Below are 24,063 nucleotides of genomic sequence, written 5' to 3'. Positions count from 1 at the left end.
AGCCAGGCGCGCCTTCTGCGGTGGTGAGCTTTAAATCAACTCATCTCACCTTTGTGCTCTCTTGCAGCACAGGACTGCACCATAACATGGTTTGTTTATGGTAAATTTGCTTGAGAAGGTACAAAAGCACAGGAGATGGCATCACCAGGGTTTCTTTAAAACGGAACCTTCCAGATACATGGCAAATGTCAATAAAATAAATTTTTAATTAAAGCCCTAGAACTATCTCTCTGAAAATGCTAATAATTTCCCGAGATTTTTAATCTCTGAACTGATTTTATTCAAGGTGTGCTGACAGCATGAGGTGGCTGAACAGAATCAGGAGGCTGTTCTCACCATCATTTTTCCTTGTGAGATCCATCTCGGGAGACTCGGTTTTGCCTCTGTGTCACGACTTCTTTGAAATCTCTGTAGGCAAAGGATGCGCTAATTCAATGCATTCTGTGATCGCCCTTCCTCCACAACCAGATTAATTTACTGTTAGTTGAGATTCCCACAACGTACCTTGTGCCACTGTGAAGCCTGGTATTTACTGATGTAAACAAGAAATAAACGGAGGCTTTACACGTCTCATTTGGAATAATGATACAGGCTCTGCCGCCTGGCACTCGCTCCGTGTCTCAGAGGTGTGGGGTTGCACTTCTATATTGTTCCTTGCAGCTCAGATTGTTTATAACAGAATAATTTGTTTTCAACCTGAGCTATAATGTTTTCAATGATGAGCAGCTCTCTAATAATGGAATCTGGATGTTTTCGCTGAAGCGTGTGGTCCCTGTCAGAGGCAGGTGCTAGATTCAAAGTTAGTTAGTTTTTGTAATATACTCTAGTGGGTTTGGCCTTATTTCCAGAGTGATGCTGTTGCATATCCAAAAATTAATACTTTGCTGGCAACCTCAGCAGAGGACACCAAAAATGTATTAGGCATGGAGACTGCCAAAAGCAGTCATGGAGGCAAGGTGTGGTCCTTTAGGGTCATAAGAAATCGGCACTCTCCTCCTGTCTTCTCCAGCTCTTCTGAGAAAATCTGGGCCTAGACACAGCCATTTATTGTGGTTTTTTTTCAGGATTAATGTTTTTGTTGGGCTCACCATTAAAATAGAGAAAGCTTGGAGTGGGCATCCCAATGAATTTTTAGATTCCAAGTTCTCCCCAACAGTCATTATCTTGCCTTCTATTTACAGAGGAGTAAATTAAATTGCAAGAGATGGTGCAACTGGTTTTCCAGATCTTATTTAATTTGGCTTAGCAGTTAGCATGTTCCATCTGCACAACATAATCATTAACTGTTTTTGTCTCTTCATTGTCACTGTACAGACTGCTTTTTATGGGTGATCTCTGCCCTTTCTTACTGTTAGATTTTTATTTCTTTAAAGGAATGTGTCTTTATTGATTTTTCTTTTAGGATGAAGTATATATAAAATTATTCATCCTACTAAATGTGCTTGCAAGGAAACCTATGTGATTCATGGTCTTTGATCCTGCTATCACTTACGTGGGTGTTTAACTTTACTACTGTGCATAGTCCCACTGGGAAGAATCTTAATTTAAAAAATACTATTATAAAAATAACATGAGGGTTTTAGCACATGTCCATGCTGGATTATGAGGAACATCTCCCTATAAAACCAAGCATGTAAATTAAATAAGCTGTAGAGAAGATAAGAAGACAGATAAATTATCCTCCTCCCCCCCCCGCCAAGTCTGGAAACATTGATTGTTGCACTATCATCTTCATCCGTGGTCAGTTTGCATGGTATTTTTGCTTTCATTTTGTGAACGTGTCAGGGTTTTGTGTCCTACAACTCGGATTTTTAGAGATTTAGTCTTCTGGTCAGCATTGCCAAGCCAAACTGAGCCCGAAGGTTATTGCCATCAGAAAGGCAGCCCCAGAGCCCCGTCAGGTCTGCGGTGCCACCCGCCTGCCTGCAGAGAAGGGGCCGCCAGCAGCGTGCTCGGTGCAGGACGGTGGCATCGGGGACCCCGAACGCCCCATGGCCCCGGGTGCCTGTGCGGGTCTAGGGACGCAGACCGGTGCTTCCCTCCGCTGTGCCCCGCAGGAGGGGCAGGGACCTGGACCGGGGTGAGCCCGTGGGACCGGCCCGGCTGCGGGCCCCTTTCTGGGGCCACCCGTGCCCTCAGGTGGGCCCTGACCATGTCCATCGCTGTCGCCAGCGGTGTGGCTCCCTCCTCCCCGCACCCGTCTGTCCCCTCGTCTGTCCTCTCCACCACCCCCTTGGCCCAGTGCCCCCCCTTGTCCCTGCGTCTCTCTCCCTTCCCCCGCCTGCGGATGTCTCCTCGTCCCCTTGCCTGAGTCCCGCTCATCCCCCTCCAGCGTTCCTCCCCTTGCCCGGCTCCCTCGTCCCCGGCCCTTGTCGCCTCCCCGCCTGCCGGCCCGCCCCTCGCCCCCCCGCCCGGGCCAGGGAGATGGCGCTCAGCCCCCCCGGGCGCCGCGGCGGCGAGCGGGAGGCGGCGGGCGGCCGGGGCCGGCGGCGGCGGGGCGGGCAGGCGGCCGAGCCGGCGGGGCTACCGCTCCACTCGCCCTGGACCTTCTGGCTGGACAAGTGAGTGGGGCCGGGGGGGGGGGCGGGCAACCCCACTGCGGGACGCACCGGCCCGGGCGGGGTGCGGCGGCGAGCTCAAAGAGAGGGGGAAAACCCGCAAAAATCCGTCGGTGCCAAGCATCTCTGCTCTCTGTCAGTTTTGCTCGTCGGACAGATCGGACATCGGGGAATTAATGGTGTGCTGCGTACGGGGAAGGTGGCCACCATGGGCAGGCACAGCCCCTTGATGTCTCTTCCCATGGGGGGGGGGGGGGGGCGTTTTCTGGCAGTCGGTTCGTGAAATCGGTTTCGGGAACGCTTTCGGTTTTGTAGTTCCAGGGACGCCCATGGGTTCAGGCAGCGTCGGGGGTGTTTGTAACTCTAAATTTAGACAGGAGGCTTGCCAGCCCCGGGAATGGAAGGCGAAAGGTTACGCTGTGCTGCGGCGGGGTTTGCGGATCGCTGGGCTGTCCCTGCTGCCCCGACCCGGGCCGTGGCGAACGGTGTAACTCTTAAATAGTCAGCCTTGACTCCTGGGGGTGATCGGCTCTTAAAATCTGAAGCGATCTGTTTTGAAGGCTTAGCTAAAATTTATTAATCAACTGCAATGTTCATCTAGTCGTCCTACATTTCACGTGCTTGAAGTTTTAGTCCCTAATGCTCACGGAAAGCTGCTGCAAAGGGAGCTCGCCTCCGTGATGCGGGGGGAAAAAGTACCCAAGTGAAAACTGAAATAGAAAGTTTAAAACCAGAAGTTGGTATTGTTTTTCTAGTGTGTATTCTGGCATCTTGGTTTTAATCTTCTACATCTCCCTTTTCTCAATTTGCTGTTGTATTTATTTCTCCTCTCGCCCCACTCCAGAAGGAAAGCTCTCTCCTTCATTAGCCTTGCTGCCACTGAACATACTAGTGGTAAAACTCTCCTCTTTTTCTTTTTTTTTTTTGTAACTTTTCAACTCATGACAGAGAAATAGCAAGAAACTGTTGAAAACACACAAATATTCTCCAGTCCTGCAAATCAAGTCGTATAAATAACCCCACAAATTATTTCTGGTTAATGCTGTTGAACTCATGACGTAGTTATGGTTGGGTTCAGGATCGGAGTTTTGTCTTCTGTTTGTTTGTTTTTAAAAAGGACCATTTGGACTGCTGTTTAAGCAAGCTACCGTCCAGATCTGTTTGTTTACACAAGCCATGTGGAGATAAGCATGTCTATCTTTTATAATCAACATTGGAAGTTAAAATCCATTTCAAGTTCCTGAGTTGCATCATGATTTTTTTTTCCCTTAAGTCTTGGTTCCACTGTAATTTAGTCTCTAAAAATTCAGTTATTCTACAGACTTTTTTTTTCTTCTTTCTGATCACATACAAGTGCATTTAATTAGGTACTATTGTTGTTTCTGAACTTGTAAACCCAAAAGTGTGTGTATATGGAAAAAAAAAAAAAAAAAAAAGTGGGACTATATATACACAAAACTGTGTGTTTTGTTTACCAGCAACAGCGATAGAATAATGGCAGAGAACAGGAATGACAGCAAACAAGGCATGCTTTATAAATTTAAAAACCATTTAAGGCATTAAAAAGCACAGAAGAGATGCAACCATGAACTTAATTTACTGCAGGGTGTGGAGGTTCATGTCTCTCTACAGAGTGCCACAGAAGCGGCTGTGACATTGATTGGTACACCCACGCAGATTTGGTGGAGGGATCATTGCTTAGGCTTGTATAGCATGGACTTTCCATAGAAGATAACTGTGGGCACTGTTTTTAACTTACTTCAGTAAGACATAGCGTGGCGCAGTGAGTGTTGTTTCCTCATGAGATGGTATTGATTTTTGACTGCTACTACATTTTACCCTGTGCTTGGACTGAAAAGCAGGAAGCAGTGAAGCTTAAGGATAAATAGATGTTGAGATGGATATGTAGTTATCTTTTTCTATTAAATTACCATGAGAGAGATCCATGACATACGTTCTAACATCTCCAAAATGTATCTTTTCATTAAGTCACACTTAAATATCCATCAGCTAAGCAGTACTTTCTGCAGCAACTAGTGATATGCTACCAAGGGATTCCCTTGGGGTTCATGACCTTGCTTTTATCAGTGTCACTCAATACATCTCCTGCTTTAGAAGTAAATGCCTGTGGTTTATTTACATCAGCACTTCTTTCTGTGAATGCCTTGGCACAGGCTTAACACCTGGAGGCTGGGATCCTGTGACCAGGTTCTGGGTCATTGCCATTATCTCACACGTGTCACGGGGCATCAGCATTTCCCGTAAGCGCTAAGCCTTTCTTGGTATGTGTGGCTGAAATAGTAACCATCTGATACCGCTCTCTTGTATCTTACCCCGTATATGCTTTAGGAAAGTGAGCATGATGGAAGCATTTGGGAGAATATTGTTCACCAGTTTGACAAATAAGATCCCATCTATGATCTTCAAATGCTTGCAGGTCAGCAGTTTCAGAGAAGCTGTTGGGTGTTTTTCTCTTAAGAGAAACAAGATTTCCATTTTAACTGTTAAAATGTTTTAAGGTCATGTGCTAAACGTTTTGAAACCGGGGGCTTAGATCTGCTGTTTTATTTGTCCATTCTGCAGGTTTCCAGGTTCATACCTACATGTCTCATTTGTGGTGCTTTTGCATGCAGTGACGTTACAGCGCGTGGGGAGTTTCAGCAAGTCTTGCAGACGCCTTTGGTGCCACCTTGGCAAGCTGATCCATGCTGGTGTCTCCTCACACTCGTGCTTATCTCAGTGAGGCTCTGTATCGGTGCAGGGTCCTGCCTATAATGGCCGCTGGCTTTGAAATGAAAGGGTGCCTTTCTAGTTTTTGCTACACTGTGTAGTTTTTCATTTTTTTACAACCAAGTGTCAATATGCATTACTGAATATAATGAATTAAAAACAAGGATTACAAATCTGGTCACTATATTTATGTTGTGTAGCTCATTCAACACGGGGATGGCACAAAAGGAGAAGCTGAGTGAAATGACCATCAAAGGCTGGGATGTCCTGGGTAACAACCCACGTTAGGCACTCGAAACCATCCCTTTATGGCAGTTGGGGTTGTGGATCTGGGTGTGATCTTTGTGTAAATACAAATATGTGAAGCTGATCATGCTTTTCGATATACATGTGGACATGATGCAAATATCCTACTTTGTAAACCTTGCAAATCATGACTGTCATTTATCCTGGGTATTGTATGCCATCTTATGTTTAATGCTACACCAAGTAAGCCTTTCCCTACCAAAAGAACAGAGAGAACATACTAGTACTAGTAGTTGTCTGATTTTTCAGCCTCACAACGAGAAGCCTGAGGTTTTGTCAGTGGTAACAGTTTTCGGTCCAGTGTGTGCGTGCACGCGTAATAATGAGGACGTTGCACGTCCTCGCAAAAAGACCTCTTTTGAAGATGTAACTGCATTTGAGCTGCCAGCATTGCTGACAGACCGCTTTCAGTTAACAGCGAGGAAAATAGCAGTGCCCTTCTATACAAATCAGTGCTATCAGAAATTGAGCACAGATCACACAAAAGCCCAGTACAGAAGTCTCATTTCTAGATAAACCTTGTCAAAGATGCCCTCGCTTCCATGCAAGTCTGAGTGTGCAGCAGTGCGGATCGCGTTGCAGGATCACGGCCTGCCTGCCTTGTCTTCTTGCCTAACTTCTAAGTGCTTTTTAGGTAATTTTATTTCCATTGCAAGAATAGTTTAAGGCTTCTGTTTGTTTCTGAGAGGAAGAATATGCTTATAAACATTGTCAAATGTAATGCAATGTTATTAGTCTGCTTCAGGGAAGTGAAAATATCCTTGCCTAAACATATTACCCTTATGTGCTGATTTTTCTCTCTGCATGTTATACTGATGAGTTCTATACAAATAAAGTTCAGTAGAGAAATTCTGGTAACTGAACCATTTTCATAATAATTGTGAATCTTCATAACTGAACACATCAGATATTTGAAATGCAACTTAATAATTTCCTTTCTTCCCTATAGCAAAATCTTGTTTATCTAGGATCATCTGTTTCATCTATTAAAGCTTATGAGTAGGTGGCTTACAATGAAAAATGATGGTTAATATTGTAAGAACGTTCAACCCAGTAAATGCATTTTGACAGGCTTTGATGGCTTGAAATCAGGCTTTGTATTCAGAATGGATTACCAGATTTATTTAGTTGCCATAGCGTGTTTTTGAGTTTATGCTTTCTAAGTAAATATTTTGCTTATTTATACCAAAAGCAGTTGTGGCTAAGTACCTACAGGAATATTTTCAAAAGTGCTTGGCAGGTTTTAAAGCTCCCGCTAAAGCCGTGATTAGATTCCCTCTGGTAAACAAAGGCCAGTGTGAGCACATATGAAAAAACTTCCACGCTTAATTCTTTGCAGGGAAACAGAAGAGCTACAGTTCAGCATCAGACATTAACATAAGCACAACCACCTGGAGGCTTAGTCATGGATAAAACAATGGAATTTATCTTTGTATCCTTTGTTCTTTATTCGTGCTGCAATAATGAAGGAGTAGTGAAGCAAGCTGGCATTAGGATTCAGTTTGCGTGGGTTATTCCTGCTTCCACGTTCCACTTCTAACTGATGCCTCTGCGGTTTCCTGTGAGGTGTGGTGCGGTGGGTCTGGCCTGATTAGGCAACTCGATTATTCCTGGTGTTGCACTAAAATTTCTCCCATAAACATTCTGAAGATGCAGAAAAGTGGCATCAGAGGACACAATACAGGCAGACCAGCGTAACTGTTGAATATTTTATGTACAGATTCTCCATGGGGAACCCAGATTTGCAGTTGTAGGTGGTGTGGCAAGAGGCTGACTATGTCCGTCCCCAGAAGAGTGGTTGGTGCCTGGCCAGTGCTGTGACCCAGCTGGCAGGACCTGTCCCCTCCTGTTACTGTGCTCGTAGGCGTTTGCAGGGCCTGTTGAGTTACTTGGAAAGGAGTGGTTCACCATGGCAATAATTGACAGTTCAGTATGGCATATTGGATTAATGTTGTTGTTGATGGCAGTAAAATTATCCAAAAGGGAGGAATCCTGCAATGGCTTCATTTCAAGGATCAGTATTTGTTTTGTAGTAGCATGTGTATTGAGGTTTTTCAGCAAAGTACACAACCATCTTACTACTCCTAGCTTACAGTGTGTTTGTTGGAAGTTACAGAAATAGGAATTTCTAGAGGTTTCTTCATTTGGAACTCATCTGCCATTTCTGCTAACTTAATCTAAACTTATTTTGTGTATTCAGTTAAAAAATTAAAATCACAATTTCATGGGTTTCAAGGCACTCAGTTGTCATTTGTGCTGATCTGCTGAGTTTATGGATGGCTATTGTGGAATCACTGTCATTCAAATTTGTCAGCAGTCTGTAATTTTGCAGGAAATTCTGAGATTTTTGCTTCTGTCTATCTTGCTGTGATTAAAATACTGTCTCTGCCTTATACACATCCATTAAACCAAATTTGTGCAGGTATAATTTCTGCGGCAAATGATCCTGAACTTTTAAATTGATGCATGTCATCATTTACTTACTTGCAGTCCCTCCAATAATTTTTTTTTTTTTTTAATAAAAGAGTTGGGGGTTCATGCTCATACCTATAAATCAATGCCACTTTCCAGGGCTGGATGAAAGGCTGAAATAATGCTGTGTAATCTTGTGGGCACGGAGCATTTGCCAGGCAGGTTACTAGAAATAAATGATTACTCACCTTAACTTTTAAAACAGATAATTTGTTGGTCGGTTGGTGTTTTCTGCCAGCTGGTCACATAGTTTCTCTGGAAAATGTTATTTGCAACTACAAGGGTCATAAAATGGTTCATTTTGGAGTGGAATATTCAGTCTGACTGTCTTAGCTGCTCTTTGAAATGGCATTGAATTTGCTAAATGGCTGCCATGATTATCTAGATAACCTTTGAAAGCTATCGTTAGAGAATAGATTTTAATCTTTTATTTGAATAGACCTTACTTTCACAGTATCAGTGTGAGTACAGAGTCCGTGTGAGTATAGAGCCCGATGATACTATACGTTGTACAACAAAGTTAACCCTGTATGTGTCGGTGACTGCTAAGGTAGCAAACTGGCAGAAGTAGTGCCTAAGAGAAGTAATTTCTTGGACAGTGGTGTGAGGCACCAACAGGCAAAGTTTCCTCAGGTTTTGCTTGTTTCTGTTCTATAATATAAGAAACAAAGCTTAGTAGAGAGGTGCTATTTCTGTCAGCAACAAGCTAAAAATAAGTGGTAGTTTGTAGCAAATCCTCTACTCCCTACTGACAAACACAGTTAAATCACCTGTGAAGTTTTCTGTCTGGTTTACCTTACTACTTTTATTTTTTGGTGCATTCAAAAGCTATCTAATTGTTTCTGACAAATACTGTGAATTTATCTTTTTGTTCTTTAATGCTGAGTGTAGAGTGCATGCCCCCCAAAAAACCAAAAAACAAAAAACCAAAACCTCAAAACCCCCACCACCTTACTATGATAATTCCTTTTGAGCACATTGATGAAAGTTTTGTTTTTTGTTGTTTTCAAGTTATCAGTTTTCCCATGGGAGTTTTCATAGTTCATGAGCCACAGGACTGGAACCTGCGCCATAAAGATTTCTTCAGTTTTTTGTTTGTTTGTTTTTATAACCTCTAGTTAAAGTGATTTTTTTAAATTTGGCCATGTAACACTGTTTTCTCATCAGTTCCACCGTTGAGTATAGAGCCCTTGAGTTGAGTTCCACCGTTGAGTATAGTACTCTTATGTCTAGTGATTAACAGGCAAATAGTAAAGTAGACGTTAGTTCATGTGTTCTATACTGAAAAAGTTGGGAGGGGTTTCTCTGCTGGTTTTGTATGTATTTTTAAAGTAACTTATTTTGATAGGAGCCTTCAAAAAATGTTGGAGCTATTATTAAAGTTTTGCAGATGTGATGCTGTTTCAGTAGTTTTGCATATTAAATTTTTTCCTTTACATGAATATCTAGCTTTTGTCTCATAGCCTGAATTATATCTGTAACAAGTGAGAGTTACTTTGGCGTTTTCCTGGACATACTCCATGATCAGATGTATCAGGGCAAACAGCCACCGTGATGGGAGGGTTACTGAGATCTGGTTGGCCCTTACCCTTTCTTCAGCAGGTACCTGCGCAACAACTGTTATTTCTTCTGTTTCCTTAAATCTGCTCTGTTGCTTCTGTTTCCAGATTCAGTCATTTTACACATTTTTATTTCCTCTTCTGAGATGCAATGGGAGGTTGCTTTGTCTTTGATCTTAATTTTTCTTTAGAAATACTTCTAGGGGGGGAGGGAAATGTTTCCAGTTCTAACAAATTGAATGTGCCATAGTAATTTTGTCCTCATTCCCCTCAAACTGTGCCTGTGGGGGCGTGTGCTGGGAATTATAAGACGGGTGCTATGTCGTGCTATTAGCACGGCAGCAGGAGCCCGTGATGTCTGGGGATGTGGATGCACCATCCCATGTCGCACGTGCTGGAGAGTCGTGATGAAGGTTATAAATAGAATCATTTAGGTTGGAAAAGACCTTTACGATGATGGGGTGCAGTCGGTGCTGTGCGTGCCTAAAGGGAGCAGCTCTGGATGGGAATTGGGAATAGGCAGTATGAGGGTGAGCTAGAGAAGCTAAACTGTGCCTGGTGTACGTCAGTGCAACCCTGAGGGCTGGCAGGGAAACCAACCCAAGGACCTCTTGGCTTTATGGGAGTAGACGTGGCTTGAAGAAATAAATACCGGTGGTGGAAGAGCTGCCTGAAGTCTTGGGGGTTTCCTGCATGCGTTGGATTATACGGCTCACCGCACCAGAACAGAGAGCTGTCCTCTGGGACTTGGTCTTCTCATCAGCCCACGTGCATGTCCCATCCGCTCGGGGGTCCTGAGGAGCTTGTCGCAGGTGTGACCAGGTCCTGCGAGCGAGGTGCTGTTGCGGGGTGAGGGAAGGCCCGCCGGCGGCTGTGCGCCTCTGCCACCTCGTGGGCTGTGCTCCGGCCGCCGGCGGCTGCCGAGGGAATAATCATAATTCAGTACATACACACTGTGCCTGACTTTTCTTTTAAAAAGCATGAAATACCGAGAGTATCTTAAAATGCTCAAAGTGGGCTCTGGGTTATATTAAATGCAATCAAAAAGAAGTCTGGGATAAGAGCTTGCGGTCCCTTACTGACAGCCCTTCACGTTGGAAGTGCAGAACTTCTTTTGATGCCTGACAGCAGAAGGGTGTGGGGTGGCCATTAGAAGGAGCACTGTTGTTCTTGGTTTAAAACTCCTAATTCACCTATTTAATCAAAATATTTTACAAAATATTTTAATTTCTTCAAAAGTATAAAAGCATTTTAATTTCTGTCTTTAAATGATTCATTATAATTGGAATTGGAGTTTATTAAGAAACTTGACGTGTGAATATTTTAACTTCAGACTCACATGATTCACTTTCCCCATCCATCTCCTTTCTACCCCCTTGAAAAAGTAAATATTTTTATTAACCTCTACTTTGTTTTCAAGGTCACTTCCTGGGACGACAGCAGCTGAATGTGCATCAAATTTGAAGAAGATTTATACAGTACAAACAGTACAGGTAAGGTGTATAGCTTTCCTATAGGAGTTGCCAAACATTATTAATGTAACTTCACACATCGGGTTTCATTTTTCCTCATAGAGATGAGTCACGGTTGCAGCTTTGCTTACCTGTGGTATGAAATGTGAGTCTTACTGGTTGTCTGTGATATTACTTTGTCATTGTTTGAATTTCATTTGGCTTTCCAAACCAGGAAAGGAGGAAGCATATTGGATTGATCAGGCAAGCCCCCTCTTAAACTTTCCGGAGTTTCCACTTGTGCCTCCATTGGACTGCTTTTTCTCCATTTTTTTTTTAATACAGAAAATCAGTACACAAAGACTAAAAGTTACAGCTTGTGGGTTTTTTTCTTCTTTCTCTCCTTGAGCGTGAATTTTAAAAAAAATTCTATCAAACTGACTTGAATTAAAGTACTCTCAGCAATGAGAGATTCCGCATGTCTCTGTATTGTCTGCCAGTGCCAAGCAGTGGGCACCTCTTGCAAGTAAAATTGCATTTCTGTTTTAATACCACAGTCAGCACGAAGCGTAGTGAATTGGTATTTGTCTCACCTTAATGCTAAGCTGACTGTAGTTCACAAAATCTCTGAAATTCTAAGGTAATGCCAAAACCTTCTCTGTGAGGGAGCCCAGCCGTAGTAATCTGCTGAAGTTGTAAATAAGGCTTTCCCATTAACGTCTGCACAACCTGTTACATTGCACGAGACGTTTCTTCCCAGCTAATTGGCCTAAGAATCAAACTGGCTTTTGGAGTTCTCTGGAGATGAGGTTATCAGTGGAAGTACTTTGGCATAAAGGATGGAAGTGTCCTGCAGACCCCTGGGAGAGGTTCCCTCTCACCTCTCCATGTCAGCAGAATGTCCCCAGTGGTCACGCAATGAAGTGGCACTCTGAAGTTCAAGTTGACAACAGAAGTGGGTTTGTTTGAAAACTGGCTGCAATGGTTCCTGTTGAAAAAAGGACAGTTTACGACCACAGACTGGTGTACACAGTATCTGGTGTTATCTGTTTTCCCACTCTGAATCTAGCCTTCATTATTTAAATGATTAGGTCTTATTGGCTGAAAAACTCGAGCTTTTATGCTCATCAGGTTGGGGGTTAAAATACAAAAAACTCCTTCAGGTCCTCTGGGAAGACTCATGATTTGGATGAGGTTATGAGAAGCTAGCAGCGTGGCCCATAGTGTGTCTTACTGTGCTATCACATACATAATATGATCTTCCTTGGGGAAGCAAAACCAAAATCTTCATTAACTTCATCACTGTCCTTCATGGGCAGTAGCTAATCAATGAGGAATGCCAATCTGCGCCGCCTGAAGGATATTTGAAAACCAAAACCTTCCAAACTAAGTTCCTGGTTCAGGACGCAAGAGCTCTCAAATATTTCCACAGCCGTCTGCCGGCGTAGCTCTGCTCCTTCTTCTGTCAGTAGCTGTAGGGTTTGGGCACACAATCAGGTAGGAGTAAGATGAAAGCTGAAACAGGTATTTCATACCAATTTTTTATATTTTTAATAGTCTTCCATCTCTTCTCGTGGCTGGGTAATGGTAATGGCTGGTAGGCAGAATGGCCAAGGGCCACAAAATTTTATCACATAATGTTGCAATCTTTGTTTTTAAAGTTGTGCTAATGATTAAGTATTAGATAATACTTAATGAGTTGTACTAATGCTTAATATTGCATCACTGCATGTTGATGCAACATAAGTCTTTAAAAATCCTTTCTTATTCCCAGCTCTTGGATAAAGAAGAAAGGGGATTGGGATCTTTTCAATGATCCCTCCCTGTTGCTCACTACTGCTTGTGGGTGCCTTTTATCCACCCCAAACATTCATGACAGCTTCTGCTTATACCAGCAGAAATGCTGGGAAGTAATCTGGTGGTTCCTGGTACCTTGGATCTTCTGATTTCTTCCCCATTCCTGTATTAATATGTGCATCTCAAGTTCTTTGCATCTAGTTGAAACTTTTCACTGTGATCTAGACAAAGTAGTTGGGTTGCTAGTTAGGCATTTAGTTCAACAGACTTATTGTTTGTGGTGGTTTTGTAACTCAAGATAATCATAATGAAGGTTTAGACTAGTCTTAAGTGAAACAAGGTGGATAATTGATATAAGTGTGTATTTTTAATATGCTAAGAAAGTTTTATGTACTGGTTTGTTCTGATACACTTAGCTAACTCTGATTTTGATGATTTTTTTTTTCTCTATATTCCTAAGGACTTTGATTCTAAAGTAATCCACAGTTCAACTGCTTCCCTTCTTTCTACCTCCACCTTATGCAGAATTGGCATCTAAAAAAAAAAAAAAGTAGAAGTGAAATTGCGACAAGTTCTTTTCAGAGCATTTTATTATTATGTAGCAGGTGCCAGTTCTTTAGGAGCAGGATATGTAATTGCTTTAGAGAAAATGAACAAGGAAGTAAATCTGCATGAAACTTACTCTTTTGTGTTAATGCAACTAGTATTTTTTTCTTTTTAAGGATTTCTGGAGTGTCTACAACAACATTCCTCCTGTGACAAATTTGCCTCTGAGATGTAGTTACCATTTAATGCGGGGAGAAAGACGGCCACTTTGGTACGTATGTTATCATTAGACGTTTCTGGGAATGGGCAGTGAAAAAGCCTGAAGTGGTGAAAGGAGGCAGGCGTGGGACAGGAGTGGCTCGTTTCTGTTGCCTGCAAATGCCTGAACTTAAGAGACCTACGAAAGAAATATCCTAAGGATCTTGTTAAGCTTGAAAGTGGCTTGTACTAAAGAGTCTTTATTAAAAACACAGCCTGTAATTTAATTGTCCACCTCTGAACATAAATGTAAGAAAGAAATTACATTATGAAATAGAAATTAAGAAATGAAAATACGCTTCTGAATTGTGATTCAAGAATACGCAGAATATGTTACTTCTATTTGAATTATTTTTAACTTGCAAATTTTTTTCTTGTCACTGAAGTTAGTGTAATAATGATGCAAATGACTGAGGGTCCTTACCTGTTCTTTGCCTGTGCAAAAGCGTATAAATGCACATACACCTTGGATTAAAACTAACTTAAGGCATTATGAAGTGATTCATTGCAGCAAATTCCTACTTGATTGTAGGATAGTAATGGAATGAAGTATAAATCACTGAGGTTTCCCTTTCAGAAATTGAGTTTTGCATACCTTCTTCTGGTGCAGTTCCTTAATTAGGTAGCCTAAGCACTTTCTGAAGAGTTTTGATCTTTTGGGGATCGTTTGCATAGATTGTGATTGGATTAGAGTTCTTCAGCTTGATCGTAGAATGTCTGACTGGGCGGTGATTTACTGCAGCAGGTTTCTCTCCTAATCTACTGAAGAAGTAAATAATTTTCTCAAGTGAAGTGCATCTGAAGGTCTACGTTATTGTTCTAGAAATACTGTGACTGGGCAGGATAGCTAAACTGGATTTGAAAGAAATATTGGTGTCTGTGTAAATCAACTGGGCCATTGTGTGCAGGTCTTGATATCTTAGTAAGGATGAGCGAGAACATTTTGGGTTTTGTTTTTTCTATTTTTAGTTTTGATTTGGCAAGTGATTATTAAAGGTGTGAAATGCAAAGGTCTTTTCTGAAAATACTACGTTGGTTTTAAGACTGACGAAGTAAATGTAGATGCTGTATTTTAGGAAAGGGATTGCAAGAGGTTGATCTCATCAGTAGCCCGCTAACTTTTTGGTAATTACCACCAAGAAGCTTTTTGTCAGATTACGGTTACAGTATACTGGCTAATTGCAGCATTGGTTTTGTAGGAAGAAAAACAAATTCGGAAGTAAGAATTGAGGACTCTGTGTTTTTGATGATGTCCTTCCAAAGTTTTCCCCCTCCTTTCGCCAGTGTTTTTCTGGATTGGTCAATTCCCCTTGACCCTGGGGAGTCTCTCTAGGTCTCATACTGGGATTAGATAGTCCAAGGATTAATTTTAGGTTATTCTTTAAACTTTGCTATTACAGAGTTTTAACAGGAAACTAGAACTCTAATTTAAAATCTTATAAAAATAATTGTGGCAGACTAAACCTGAAGCTCAGAGGTTTTTAGGTTGTACCTTTGTCATTATGAGGCAGTTTAATGGTTATGTCTGACCTGACCCTGGGCAGCTGCAGACTTTCTTTTAATAAGGGCAATTAATTTCTATCTGTCACAAAACTGAAATGGAGTGCTCTCATGTTCTTTTGTTAAACTGGATAAACTTGAGAGTAATAAGCTACTTCTGTGAAAATATGCCAGAGTTTCTCCAAAATAAAAGGTTACCATAGTAAAACATAAAATTGCTTTGTGCCTTGTTCCCATATAGTGTGCAGCCACTTCAAAGATGGTCTGTAGTCAGGGAAAATGTAAGTATTTTCCAAAACACAAAATGTAGGAAAGGGATTAGGTGTTGAGAGATACACTTCATATGAACAATGAAAGAATTATCTCTGATGTCAGAAGTCATAGCTTGAGTCATGCTACCTGGAGTTAGTAATTGCCTTTCAAGTGAGATTTTTCTGGGAAAATTAAACCCCAAACATAGGTTTATCTAGATGTGGATTTGAATGTTTATTTTACTCATCTATTTCCCGTAACCAGGGAAGAAGAAAGCAATGCCAAAGGAGGTATATGGAAAATGAAGGTCCCTAAAGAAAGTACGGTATGTTACATTGACTTAGACATTGTTCAGTAAGGGGGTTTCTTTAAACTCCATCTAATAAAGCTGTTGTAAAGCTTTTTAGTTCTGACATCACCCAACACAATCACCAAACACTATTTTAATGTCGATAACCTTTTATTTTAAGACAATGAGCAAAAGTTTCTTTTCGCGTAATTCCATCTCTCTCTTGCTTTTGATAGCACTTGCCGATGTATTATCAAGGAAATGAAGGCTACAGTGTTATACTCCATTTCCATTTGGAAACACAGTATTTTATAATAACCTGTGTTCTCAAGACTGTTTGCTTACAGGCATGCAAAGAAAAATACAGAAATCTTTTTGTGATAACATTATATGCTAAATTGTAGCCAGAACCTCAGTAATGCTCTTCAAAAGTCCACACACACAGTCCAGCACAACTTGCAGAGTTTCGCTGAAATGCTCCTAAACTCTCTGTCAAACTCAGTAGGACTGTTTCTGCTTGGCACTGCTTGTTTGCACCTACGTGTGGCTGTGAGTAGTGCTGTCACTTTCTGCAGCCCAACACGGACCAAGGCGTTGGTTCCACCGATAGCTAATCCCGTCTCATGGCTTGCTCCCACTGGAAGGGGGAAGATCTTGCTCATTCTCTCCCGATCCCTCTTGCGCTGGCTCTGGTGCTCATCGGACTGTTTTGTGAGCCAGCTTAATGCACTCTGATGTCACAAAAAGTCTCCTATTTATTTTATTTTTAATTTGAGTGTATGGCCAGGAGAGTTTTTTGATGGGTGTAGCAGGTAAAGGAGAAGAGACAAGTAGGATCATCCCCTTTGGCAACAGTGAGTTGTCAGATCACCTTGTGTGCATCATGTGAAATTGTAGTGCTGCTCAGTTTTTTTCCCCTTTTTTTTTGAATTTAAAAATGTGGAAGATAAAATCTGTTCTAGCCCTGCTGAAATAATTGGGTTTCTCTTTGTGCCCCAGTCAAACGCATGTGAGTAACTTCTCCCATGAACTGTCACAGCGAGGAGATTTGTGTTTATGTGTGTGTGTTCTGGATCAGGCCTTTAAGCACGAGAAGTGAAGTGTCAGAAAAATGTGATAGCCTTGCAGAAGGTATTAAAAGCTGAAAGATGGTACTTGAAATTTCAGCCAAAAGTTAAACAATTTTTGCCTGTGGGCTTTTTTCCCTGTATGTGAATTGCAGCTTTCCTCCCCTGCAGTCCCAAAGGATCAGAAAAGACTGAAATTGTCTTTTTCCTCTCATAATCCAAGGTGTGAAGATTGTCAGAAGTGACAGGTGGTTTGGGAAGCCGCATCACTGGTTGGTGAATTTAGGGACTTCAGAGGCCTTGTTTTTCAGAGGCTGAATGACAGCCCCTGTTTGAAATGAAGGCACTTTTTGATCTCTCAAACTACCTACCACGCGTCCCAGGTCACTTCTGAAAGGTTTAACTGAAGGTAAACTTCAGTCAGCTTTTAGGGCCCCTGTAAATAGCATAAAAAAATACCTTTATGCCTGTTTCTCATTTTTGGCTTCATTCTTCAAGTCGTCGCATGTGCACACAGCATCTCCTTGGCTAAGATGAACCATCATGTACAGACCTAACTCAAAAAGATGATACGCCATAGCGGTGCTCAGTGAGGCTGTGCAGGCAGGGAAATGTAGTTTTTTCTAAAGATGCTGGTCTTTCAATGCTATGAAAAACTGACTGACAAAATGCTGACATTTAAATGTTGTTGCTTGTGCACCGTGACAATTCTGTATGCCTATTTTTAATATGAAAACTAATACTTTTTAGATCCTCATAAGCCTGATCCTGCAACTGCTTACTACTGGATGAAGTGCTTCCTACCCTTGAGACCATTAGGACAACTTACAGTAGTGAGCACTGCGCCTGGTAATGACTGTGCGCGGTCAGTCCCATCATCAATACATGAGCTCTTCCACCGGCAGGCAAAAGGCAGCAAGGTCCTTCCCGTACCGCAGCTTTATAGCATGCATTGGATTAGATGATAACGAGGCACAGAAATCCTTTGTATTCTAAAAGATGGCTTAGGAGTACTCAGGAATGCCATTAAAGAAGTGGTTTATTAGTTTGTTGTCTTTGTGGCTGCTTGCTTTTTGTTTTAACCTGGTGCATTTGATTTGCTGGGGTTTTTAATGGTACTAAAACTCAAGCTAACTTCATATAGCAGAAAAAGCATTCCTTAAAAGTAGTATGTGAAAAAGTCATAACGGTAATATAAAAAAATACACGTGTTTATCTGTTCTTTTAAAAATAAATAAATAAAAATATTCTGTCCCTGTAAACCCACACCTTGGAGCATTACATTGGTCCAGATGCATTTGAAGTTTTGTATGGGCTTTGGCTTAGGTGATAGCAAGTGTCAAAAGCAAGTAACAGTGCCTAACAGCCAAAAGAAAAGTGGCAGATAGCTTTTCCCCCTGTTTTAATTCTCTAGTGAGCATTTGAATTTGTTGAAAGATGGACTTATTTCATAGTCAAGACAAATCAGAGATGATGTTTAAATATAAATCAATTTAATTTTCTGGTAGGGTTTTCAGGTACTTTTCTTAAAGTGGTCAGTAATTCTTTTCTGTAGAAACAAATGATCACAAGTGGAGCCTTATAGTCTTTTATCATGGGAAATTCTTGGGAGAAATCTACTTTCAGGCTTTACATTAACTAGTGCATTCAGGATGAGTCGTGGACACAGATATAGCAAAGGTAAACTTATTGTTAAATATTGAAAATATTTATTAGAACAATTCTGTGTAACAGTATGTATTTTCAGGGTCTAAATTCTTGCTCCAACTGGACTGAGGAAATTAGTTATATAACATAGCATGTACTTACAATAAATACTCTTTTTTGTCTAGATGACCTCAGAAAGAGAATGCACTCAAAACTGAGTTAGCAAACCTAACTTTTAAATTAAAAAATAATAATGTAAATGTAACTTTTTTTCTTTTCTTTTCTTTCCCCTCCCCTCTCCTCCTTAGGCTGCAGTTTGGAAGGAGCTACTGTTAGCAACTATTGGAGAGCAGTTTACAGATTGTTGTGCAGCAGGTAACTTAAAAATGATTGATGCTAGCATGACAAATGGAGTTTGAATGCAGAACATGGAAACACTGCTAAAAATGGGGTATAGGGCTGGAAATCATATTCATACCTGTTGGCATTAAGAAGAGGACAAGGTATTCTGACTGTCTTAGCACAAGACTCAATCTCAACAGCTTGCATCCCTGGGAAGCCAGCAGGTTTTCTACTTATTAAATATCTATCTGTTAGCCAGTATTTAAATGACTAATATTCATCCTCCAGTGACAGGATTCGGGAACCCCAAATGACACTTCCGTACAGATTGTCTGTACTATCACTGTTGGAAGCAACTAGACTAGATAGAGGCCTCCATTAGCCCTCATGGTCCCTTTGGTTAGGAGTTGTCAGGGGAAGCACTAGTGCAGACCTGAAGCAGAGGGAAGCTGCATGCTTTGCCTGTGGGTGACATTAAAAGCCTGTAGCAGGGCCATAACACAAACCTGGCTCTCCTGAATCCCAGGTTAGCACTCTACCCGCAAGCAATATTTTCATTATTGCTTAAAAATACTGCTCAGGTCAAAGTAATCTTTACTGCAATTGAATTTACATAAATATTCTTAAAATACTTTGCTGGTTTACTGGAAAACAGGCATTAATCATCCAGAAGCTCACGTGTGATTTTGGTCAGAGGTAATAATTTAACAAAGTTGCTTTCAGAATAAATATCTTCTTTAGGCTTGCCGGGTTGCACGTTTCATTTGGAAATGGACTCCGGGCAGGGACTGTGAAAGCTAGCTGGCTTAAGATAGATCATCAAATGCTGCTTCTTAGTCATGAAAAGCAAGCACAAGTCTGTGACCATTTAATTCATTAAGGTTCGGTTACAGAACTGTTTCTTGCTTCTGGGTGAAGCGAATGATGAACTTACTGACCCATTGGCCTAGAGGGAAGGTGTTCTGGGAGCTGGTTACTAAACTAACCTTTCAGTTCAAATGACACTTCTCCATCATTTCTTGTGACCATATTTACTTCTCTCCTAAGCATGAATATCTGATTAAACTGGCTGTTGCAGTGACAGTGAATATCTCATTAGGAGCGTTCCTTCACGGCTGTCATTCCAGAGAAAATAATTGCGTTTCTCAGGTTCACAGAGCAGTTCAGCAAAAACCTTTCAGTTTCTCTTACACCTAGCTAATATGGTAGAGCAGGCATATTGCACTAGGCTGCTGCTGGTGTATTCACCTTGGTGGCTTTGTTTTTTCTACAAAAATTTTGTTGAATGAGTTTCCCAAATAGTGTATTTCTCTCATTGCCTTCCCAGCTTTCAGAATTGGAAGATACAGAATACAAGCCTCAAATCCTTGAGCTGCGAGAGACATTTCTAATAGTTGCTTTTCAAAATCCTTAATATGCATAATTGAGTTTGTGTCAAGAAGGGAGTGTTCTTGCCCTTTAGAATCATAGAATCGTTTAGGTTGGAAAAGACCTTTAAGATCATCGAGTCCAACCGTTAACCTAGTACTGCCAAGTCCACCACTAAACCATGTCCCTAAGCACCACATCTGCCCGTCTTTTAAATACTTCCAGGGATGGGGACTCAACCACTTCCCTGGGCAGCCTGGTCCAGGGCCTGACTGCCCTTTCAGTGAAGAAGTTTTTCCTAATATCCAACCTAAACTTCCCCTGGCACAACTTGAGGCCGTTTCCTCTCGTCCTATTGCTTGTTACTTGGGAGAAGAGACCGACCCCACCTGGCTACAACCTCCTTTCAGGTAGCTGTAGAGAGCAATAAGGTCTTCCCTCATCCTCCTTTTCTCCAGGCCAAACAACCCCAGCTCCCTCAGCTGCTCCTCGTAAGACTTGAGAAATCAGACTTTATACTGATAGGATTCAGTTTAAGCAAATACATGACATTCTGCTGCCTACAGAGGTAGTTTTTTCCCTTGGCCATGTGCTCTTGACACTACCTTTGCGTTATCGTTACTGGCCCCTTCCTTAGGATGCACAGTGCAGCTGCGCCATGGAGGTCATTGCTGGAGGCAGCCACCGCTCCCAGCTGTGGCATGGCCTTAGGCTGAGCTCTCCATGAAGCTGCATCCTCAGAATTTCACACCAAAAATGGCTTCTTCAGTGAAGCACGGAGTTACCAACACTGGCAGTGGCAGCAGCAGCCTGATTGTGGCTTTATTCTTTTTATGCCCCCCCACCCCCCCCTGCTGTCTTGACAAAATGTAAAGGAAAAAGAGAGCAAAGTCTGGAAAAGCTGGTGTCTGATCTCCTCCAGGTACTGTTCCTGGGGTTTTAGTTATTTCACCCTCCCCCCCCCCCCCCATTTTTGCTTATAGATATTACTGTAGGTAAATTGCCTTCAGTAGTTTATATTGCTAACCTTACTGAAGGGAGTCTTGCGAGTCCCTTCTAATCAAGTATAAGAGTGCTAATAGCAAAGATGAATAATCCTATGGCACTTTATTAAAACCACTATGAAGTAGTATTTCCAATAGCTTCTATAAATACAGTGTTTGGTTTTTTTTCTGGTAACTATTTTGTCTGGTTTGAACGTTGGTATTCTCCTCACTGGAGATTGCTCTTTTTCATTTCTTCAGTTTGTTCAGCTTTTGGGCACTGTTTCACAATACATAAGTATCAAATTAGACATGTCTCACTTTCAAAGTATTCCTTAATGATACTTCCTCTTCTGTGCAGATGATGAAGTAATAGGGGTTAGCATCAGCGTTCGTGACCGTGAAGATGTTGTGCAAGTCTGGAACGTGAATGCCTCTTTAGCAAGTGAAGCAAAAGTTTTAGAAAAGATACATAAACTTCTGCCACACACATCTTTTAAAGCGGTCTTTTATAAATGTAAGTATTTTGTACTGTTAATTTCCACCTTCGTTAGAGAAACAAGATGCTGGTAGGGTATTTCCATGGGAATATCCTGCCTGATTCACCATTAACCATTTAGAAATGCAGCATCTCTCATTGCATTAAAATATGTCCCTTCAATGTAAAAGTTAGATATCATTCAAAATTAAAAATATTTTTAGTTTCATTGTAGAATATATTTGGTTTCATATTTAATATGCCTGATTTGTAAAATGAATGAGACAAATCTCTTGATAACTCTCAAGACTACATGCTGTTCAATTTAAGTATTCATTTAGAGGAACCATTTGCAATCAGGATTTTAAGGGATCTCTTATTTTAGGCTCTATATAAATGTATTATCAGAACGGCGTATTCCCAAAGAACACTCTTTGGCGTGTTGTGTCTTCCTTGACTGCTTTATACATTGTTGTCTTCTCTTTTTTAATCTTTTCAGCTCCTTGACAGAGTTTACATGTTCTTTTATTCTTTTTTCCTTCTCTCTTCCTTAGCACACAGAGAGCATCATGCTTTTGAAGGCCGACGTGGAAAACATTAAGAGCAGTCTGTGCCAAGCTCAGTCGTCGTTATTTGGTGTTTTGAGGTGGTCTGGACAAGGAGAAGGATGGTGCAAGCCCTGCAGAAGCACTACATGCAGCAGCCCTTTTGAGTTTCTAACATTTCAAACTGGGAAAATGAGGAAAACCAGGTGCCTTGACGGCTAAATGCGCAATTCATTACTTCTGGTTTGGTTGGGGTTTTTTAATTTTTCATTGTTTCTTTAAAAAGATATTTTGGCCACTTGTATTTTTTCAATCAGATTATACTTGTTCCTGTTTCACTAAGATAGCAGGCTTTCATTTCTTCCGTACTGTACTTAGTTAAATGCAAACATGCACAGAGACGGTGTGCTGCTTTTTCTAGATGTGCTGTACGTAGAGGAATACTGGCTTGGTGAAATATGTTTTCAATTTTCATTTTAAAACATTCCTATCATATTAAGATTTACTCACTGGTTTTGTCCCAAGAGAGAAAGAAATTGCACTGCATTTATTCTAACATTCAATGTAATCTGGTCTTGCACGGACAACGGCACAAATACTGTAGAAGTAAATAGTAACGTGTTCACTAAACGAGTGACTAAAGAGAACACATTTATATTGGGTCTAACCTCCTGTGGGATGGTGTTAACGAGTTTTTAATTGTAGTGATTTCAGAAGAGCCCCTGTTCATATTAGAACAAGAGATCGTTCAGTAGGAAACCCTTCAGACTCCACACCTCTCTTATTTAAGAGGGGATGGGTTTTTTTATGTTTTTATATAATATGCTTTCTTACGATATTTTTCTGTCCATTCATGATAAAGCGTCATGAATAATTTCTAATGCATTAGACTAACTGGATTCACCCCTCACACTTCTGTGAGTTCTTTAGGCCCATGCCTGCGCCCACAAAGGTCAGTATCAGAACTGCTGTTGGCTTCAGGGCAAAGGAAGAGATCCCATCGCATGTAGTTTCAAGCCATCGTGACTTCCTAAGTGACCTTTTTAAAAAAAAAAAATACAGAAAAGAAATTGATTTTGTGTTGCTGCATGAATATGAATACAAAACGTGTTAATCTTTAATTATCTGTCTATATTAATTATTTGAGGTGTTGGTTTGTTTTAATATACTACCAAAGATTCCTTTAGTTCCTTGTACAAGAAGAAGCTGCAAGGTAGAGATGAACATACACTCCACTGAGCGTTACTTCATTATTAAGAGGTTTCTGTTTGGCAACTGTTCAAGTTGCACTGATTTCCACATCTTTAGTGTATTAAGAGGCAGCCATTAAAAACAAATAAATTTAAAAATAAGAATCACACATTTGAGATTTTTTTACAACTTCATCTGTATTTATGCATTAAAACTGTGCAGTTAATGAGCATTAACTCATTTTAGCAAATTTGCTAAAATCCAGATGTCTTGCTTCTGTAACTGGTTTGAGATTAAATGTTACCAGACCTGATTTTTTAAACCTGTCTATTTTTCAGTGAAACTTATTCTCTTAGAAGCTATCTATGTTTTGTTCACAGATTAAAAATATTTTTAAATGGATTTTTTTGTTATTAAATCAGAACAGAGGCCTGAAGTTTATTAGTAGTATCTCTTGTATGTATTCAGTTAAGACTTGAGGTATTTTTGAGTTGCAGTTAGATTGAGGTTTCAACACGAAAAGCATAGAGACTATTACTGGTTTAATTATATGATGTTTTTCAATTCACACTGCAGTGACAATATATGAAATACCCCAGCTAGCTTTGCTTAGATTCGTTTTTACCACTGTGACTTTCCAAGATACATCTAATGCTGCAAGGATTACTTTTTATAAAAGTACTCCCTTTGGATTACCTCTAAATTGTCTGAGATCTGTTGTGTT

General features: G+C 40.9%; 1 protein-coding gene across 2 annotated transcripts; it reads left to right on the top strand.

The window, feature by feature from the left end:
• The first annotated feature begins 2,421 nt into the window (after nt 1–2,421).
• EIF4E3 (eukaryotic translation initiation factor 4E family member 3) lies at nt 2,422–23,741 on the top strand. Of its 2 annotated transcripts, none has more exons than XM_087745193.1 (7): nt 2,422–2,561; nt 11,046–11,118; nt 13,596–13,690; nt 15,694–15,754; nt 18,741–18,807; nt 21,487–21,642; nt 22,250–23,741. In XM_087745193.1, the coding sequence occupies exons 1-7, from the start codon at nt 2,425–2,427 to the stop codon at nt 22,321–22,323; spliced, it is 663 nt and encodes a 220-aa protein (XP_087601319.1). In that variant the 5' UTR covers nt 2,422–2,424; the 3' UTR covers nt 22,324–23,741. The 2 variants fall into 2 exon arrangements, with proteins under 2 accessions (XP_087601319.1, XP_087601318.1); XM_087745192.1 differs by having other exon boundaries at nt 22,158–23,741.
• The last annotated feature ends 322 nt before the right edge of the window (nt 23,742–24,063 follow it).

Source organism: Nipponia nippon, unplaced genomic scaffold (genome assembly GCF_047370975.1).
Source record: "Nipponia nippon isolate SJK-2023a ecotype South Korea unplaced genomic scaffold, ASM4737097v1 scaffold_9, whole genome shotgun sequence".
In the NCBI taxonomy this organism is placed as follows: domain Eukaryota; kingdom Metazoa; phylum Chordata; class Aves; order Pelecaniformes; family Threskiornithidae; genus Nipponia; species Nipponia nippon.
The sequence above is the reverse complement of the archived record's forward strand: the minus strand, read 5'-3'. Positions and strand labels throughout refer to the sequence as shown.

Bases quoted from the DNA above. Each gene is read 5' to 3' on its own strand.
- EIF4E3 (XM_087745193.1), top strand. From the start codon at position 2,425: ATGGCGCTCAGCCCCCCCGGGCGCCGCGGCGGCGAGCGGGAGGCGGCG. The intron at 2,562-11,045 runs GTGAGTGGGGCC...TTTGTTTTCAAG, and splicing joins TGGACCTTCTGGCTGGACAA to GTCACTTCCTGGGACGACAG. The intron at 21,643-22,249 runs GTAAGTATTTTG...TGGTGTTTTGAG, and splicing joins TAAAGCGGTCTTTTATAAAT to GTGGTCTGGACAAGGAGAAG.